General features: G+C 34.5%; 1 protein-coding gene across 1 annotated transcript in view; it reads left to right on the forward strand.

Annotated features, from left to right (window-relative positions):
• LOC102757166 (adhesion G protein-coupled receptor L3-like) overlaps positions 1-6,026 on the forward strand; it is a 361,454-nt gene that overhangs the window by 268,717 nt on the left and 86,711 nt on the right. The window contains exon 3 of the mRNA XM_006771320.2: positions 1,848-2,073. Coding sequence (XP_006771383.1) covers positions 2,019-2,073 — 55 coding nt within the window. The 5' untranslated portion in view covers positions 1,848-2,018. The remainder of the gene's footprint in view (positions 1-1,847; positions 2,074-6,026) is intronic.

Genomic DNA, 6,026 nt, shown 5'->3' on the forward strand with positions numbered 1-6,026 from the left:
AGGCCTTTGGTTGATGTCTTACCCACCCCCACAACTCTCCCCGGCCTTCCCGCTGTAGTTTGACAGTCTGTTCGATGTTGCTCTGCCTCTGTATCTATTTTTGTTCATCAGTTTGTATTGTTATTTATATTCCATAAATGAGTGAGGTCCTGTGATATTTATCTTTGACCGACTGGCTTATTTCACTTAGCATAATGCTCTCCAGGTCCATCCATGCTGTTGCAAATGGTAAAAGTTCCTTCTTTTTATAGCAGCATAGTATTCCATTGTGTAGATGTACCTCCATTTTCTAATCCATTCATCTGCTAATGGGCACTTAGTCTGTTTCCAGATCTTCGCTATGGTAAATTGTGCTGCTATGAACATAGGGGTGCATATATCCTTTCTGATTGGTGTTTCTGATTTCTTGGGATATATTTCTACAAGTGGGATCACTGGGTCAAATGGGAGTTCCATTTTTAACTTCTTGAGGAAACTCCATAATGTTTTCCACAGTGGCTGCACCAGTCTGCATTCCCACCAGCAGTGTAGGAAGGTTTCCTTTTCTCTGCATCCTCGCCAGCACTTGTTTGTAGATTATGTGTTTATTGAAAAGATAACAAACAGGGTTGATTGAGCCCCGGGTAATGGGAAACAACATGGTACATTCGCATAGAATATAGGGCTTTAGTATTTTTTTTCTATAACCAACATATGCTTACCTTTTTCCTGTAATCCTATTTTTTGGTTGTGAAAGTTACATGTGATTATATATCCACTAGAGGCCCAGTGCACAAAATCGTGCACGGATAGGGTTCCTTAGGCCTGGCCGGTGAGCAGGGCCAATCAGGTTCCCTGTCTCCCTGCCTCCTCCTTCCCTTGCTCCCTCAGTGCCCCATTGCCACTGCTGGTTGCCTGCCATGTTGTGTGCCGCCCCCTGGTGGTCAGTTCACGTCATAGCAAGTGATGTAACTCTGGGTCTCCGGTTGAACCCTTGAGAGGACACTTTGCATATTAGCTTTTTATATATATAGGATCAATTTTAAAGGTGCTGACCATGAAAGACAGAATTATCAAAATGTGGGTCATGTTCCCTTCATATTTTTGCTCTGTAAGATAAATCTGTGCATATATAAGCTGAAGCAGCTTTATCAGTTTCATTCACTACCATGACTTTTTTAATGTCCCCATAAATGTATTTAACCCTTTTAAGCAAGATTGTTAATCTTAAGCTGTAAGATACTGGAAAATAGGTAGCATGTTTTATTCAGTATTCTATTTCTGTTTTCCTAGTCCAGTGCTTTGTAGTTTAGTGGGTATTTTATAAAACTCTGTTGAATGAATTAAATATGTTTGAGCATAATTAATTAACAAAATCTATGATCTTCACAAGTTTACTTACAAAGATGCTTAGAATAGCAATGCAGATAACATGTAGAATAATTTCTGAATTAATATCAGGGGCTAAAATGAAAGTAAAACTCATACACTTAACTTTTTTATTTCAATCTCATAGCAATGGTAATGAATGAATTTTTATAGTAACGTTAATAAAAATTGTATTTGTGGAAAATATTTTATACATAGTAAGTGCCAAACTTAGTTAATTATTATAAAAATAACATAGTATATTTATATTATTTTTTTCCAGTAATACTGAATTAGTTATTTCAATTTGTTTGAGGTCTAGAGATTAAATACTGATGATACAGGCATCAATATTGTCCTTTAGGTTACTCATTTTTATATATGAATCCTGTACTCATTAAAATGAAATGACGAGGTATAAGAGATATTTTAGTCAGGAAATAAACTTTCAAAGAGTTCAGAAAACCTGTATTTGATAACTTTTTTTTTCTTGTTTGCAGGATTCGAATTTGGGATATTGGTATTTCTGTTTTGAGGAGTATTTCTTTTTGGGTTTTTACTTTTTCTTTTTAATCATCGGTCTTGGAGTACAGAAGAGGAACCAGAAACACTTACAGTGATTCACGTGTGAAACATTCCCTCTTGAGGCACTCACGCCTGACTTCACCACCATGTGGCCATCACAGCTACTAGTCTTCATGATGCTTTTAGCACCCATAGCCCATGGTAAGACCTTTAATTAGTTTCTTTGTGTGATGCTTAATGTTGTCTCAGTTATTTATACTAGTCCCTTTCCTTTCCATCTTTGCTCTAAGATTTAGCAGCTTTTGCCCACATTTATTAATAGAAGTAAGAGGAAAGGTCATATGTGTGCCTTAAGCTGCAATAAATATGAGTTAGAATTTTATTTCTTAAGGTACCTTTTATAATGTATGTATAACCAAAGTTTTTGTTTGCTTAAAAAACAACATTGCATGTTTTAGTCTTTATTTTTCACCACACTTGGGGAAAATCAGCTGACTCCTTAACTCTATCACTTATTGTGAATTTTTTGGTTTACATATTTTTGTAATCAAAATAATTTTAATATAGTAAGTATTTGCATTTGAAAGAAACACCCTCCCCAAATCTGATTTCTCAAACTAAGCAATCATTTGTTTGTTAGTGTTTACTACTCCATTTAATCTTTAATACACAGAACAAAAAACTAAACTTTTCATTGAAGGAAAATTGTTTTTGTCATATAACTTTCAAATCAAAATAGGGGAAAAAACAACAACATCAAAATAATGTGAACATATGCAGAAAAGTCATTTTATAGAAACATGTGAATATACTCATAAAAAAGTATGTACTTGTTCATTTAAACATCTTTATATTGATAATACAAATATGTAAGAAATTACATACCTTTGGACATTTTATAAAACATATAAATATTCAATAAGTAAGCAAGACAATTTCTATACAACTCAGTAGATAATGTTCACTGAATCTCAATAAATCCTGGCAAGTTGAAGTCTATATGTATGTTCCTTTTTCATAATTTAAATTTTCTTACTAATTACCCTTGTTTTGCACTAAGATAAAAATGGTGTCGTGCAGACACTATTTCATATGCTAATGGCAATTATAGCAAAGAAAAGGGGACACAGTTATATTTGCCAGTGCTTAGGAGGTCTCAGCATACTACAATGTATCAAGCAACTGAAATGAATTTTCAGACTCTTTCACTCACTTTTGGTTTTTAATTGATTATGAAATCTGCTGTAGTTCATGAATGATGCAATTCCAAATCTGGCCCATGTTCTAAGTTTCAAATTGGATTGCATTCTGCTGTCATTATAAGAATGGATAAAAGTTTTCTCCAAAGTTCCCCTGCTTTAACAATTATATGTAACAAACCACTATAATATAAGGTAGTGCTCTTTTAACAAAAAGAAAGTAAAATTATATAACCATACATAACATAAATTTTGTCAAAAAATTTCAAAGTGTTTCTTTAATTCATGTACTGATGCAGTACTTAAACATTCACATTCTTGTCCATTTGTGACATTTGTGATATGGGACAAAGACTTGTCACTTTAAACAAGTGCTTTTCTCATTATATATCTCAGGATGAGTCTAGTTAGGTTTTTTAAGTTATAAAAATACCTCACTCATACTGTTCTTTTGAGGATTGAATAAATAGCATATGTGAATCTAGCATAGTGCATGATGAATATTAAGTGGTTGAACATGTTAATTGCCTTCATCACACTATCTGTCCCTCCAGTTTTGGTTCTAGTAAATTGTAACAACCAGGCATTAGCTCAGAAATTATTTTAACATGAGAGCTATTCCATTGTTGTTGATGCTCAGAGGAAACAAACACACGCACACACACACAATCTCTAGGTAACTCTGAGAAACATCTTAATACCCCTAGTTGGGCATATAAAAAATTGACCTGGTATATCTAATATTTTAGGCTAAAAAGTTAAGTAATCCTTTCCATTTTATGTGAACTCCTTTCTATTATCTTTTCTTTGAATCACATAAAGCTAAACAATATGGAAGCTTTCAAATTATAAACTTTATCCTTATTGCATGGTTAGGTATTCTAAAACTTGCACCAGAGAAAATTCAAGTCAGTGTTGTCTACCTTCTACAGGAGGTGCCTCCACTGTGGTGCAACTTTTGACTTATAAATCCAGGTCTTCACATGCACAGCCATTTAAACCCGCTTACGCATAAACAGAGGCATGCCGTAACCGTTCACCAGGGCCGAGGTCTACTCAGTAGACATTTTTACAGCCTCTACCAATCCTGGCTTAAAGGAATAGCACATAACTCAACACCATAGAGGAGTGGCTTAAAATGGATGTAACAGTTATAGAAGTACCTTTCCCCCCAGACATCCCCCGACATTTCCTTACCTACTGTTGTGAGGCCCAGCTTCATCTGCCCTCATGTCCGCGGAGAATTAGCTTTTCTGGGTATGACCTGAGTCTCAATTCTTTTATCTTGAGCAAATAACAATGATAACTATTGATTTTATAGCTATACACTTCAGATATATTTGGTACTGTTATTCATGATATTCTTGTGGGTTTAACAATATTTATTATAATCTTTATCATTAAATATTTATGGTACAAACATTGAATTTTGAGTGGTAAAGGAACTTGACTAATGTTACACAAGCTATTATGAGACTCAGAGTGGACCTGGTTTCTTGAGCTCTGGTATTACTGCCAGTAAGATGATCAATTTCTATCAAGGCCGTTCTTCCCAATACAGGATCCCATCAGCTCTCCTGGCATTGGGAGAGATGAGGCAGAATGCAGATCACCTGCCTCTACTATGGTCTGGACACAGACTGACTGAGGTTTGAAATCTGACAAACATGAGCTAATATTCTTGCTCTGTAACTCTATTACTTGGTAAACTAGTTAGCAAATATCATTTATTACCTACTTGGAATCATAAAACTGTGCTAGCAGCTAAAAACATGGCAGTGAGCAAAAAAGATTCTTAATACTTCCCTCAAGGAGCTTACAGAAACTTAAAAATGTATTAAGTCTACTTTTCATCTGAAAGAATAAACACTTATTCCATGCAGAGTTATTTTAAGAGTGGATAGAATAATATAGTGCTTCTAACATAGTGCAGGTATTTGGTAAATCTTTCTTGTATTTGATTTTTCTACTCTTAAACTAACTTGAAATAGAGGGAATCGTTTGAAGGTTTGATAAGGAAAATGCATAATTATCCTTATTCTTGCCTTGAGAATAGAAATAAATCTTCTGCTTAAACCTCAGTATTTAGGTTTTGCCAGAAATTTCTTAATACTACTCTCTGAACATCATTATTATTAAATTGATATATATCAAAGCTTAGTATGTAATGTCAGTATATAAAAATACAATTATAATATATAATTGTCAGTGATTCTAGTATATAATTGTCAGTGGTAGTGATGTATAAATGGTAGTATATGATGCATTTTTGCATGATCTTTACATGTATAAAATTAGAAACCAAGCTAAAGAATTAATTCTGAATAATATTTACATTAGTTGAATGACCTGCCCATCATCCTAGAAAGTTATGCCAATATTTTGTACAGGAAAACAAAATTAGTGTAGCCACATTATGTATATACATACACAATACTTTGAAATTAGGAAATGTCTGTAGTTCTTTGTTTATCTGTCCATGCTCTATGTCTTTATGTGCCTCTGTATTTCCGTTTTCCATGACTGTATGCCCTTCCTGTGCAGCCATACAACCCTTATCTATTATGCAATGAGACTTGGCAGAAGTAAAAAGAAGCCGCGAATGCAGATGGCCAGTTCTTTGCTGTTAACTAATGTAGGGTTACATGAAGTTAAAGTATTTTTTCTTCAATTCATGTGGTTGGAAATGAGAGAAATAGTGAGATCAGAGAACAATATCCAGTGATAAACATGGGCACCGGGGCCATGCTAACGGTCAGAAAGGGGAGTACCACAGTTCAGTGTGGGACCTGGGCTAGGAGATCTGGTCAGGGTGTGACTACCCAAGCCACATGGGTTGGCAGTTGAGAAGGTGATTTTGGTGTATATATATATATATATATATACACACACACACACACACACACACACACACACACACACATTGCAACACCATTCAACAAATATGTCATTTTT

Source organism: Myotis davidii, unplaced genomic scaffold, assembly GCF_000327345.1.
Source record: "Myotis davidii unplaced genomic scaffold, ASM32734v1 scaffold704, whole genome shotgun sequence".
Taxonomy (NCBI): domain Eukaryota; kingdom Metazoa; phylum Chordata; class Mammalia; order Chiroptera; family Vespertilionidae; genus Myotis; species Myotis davidii.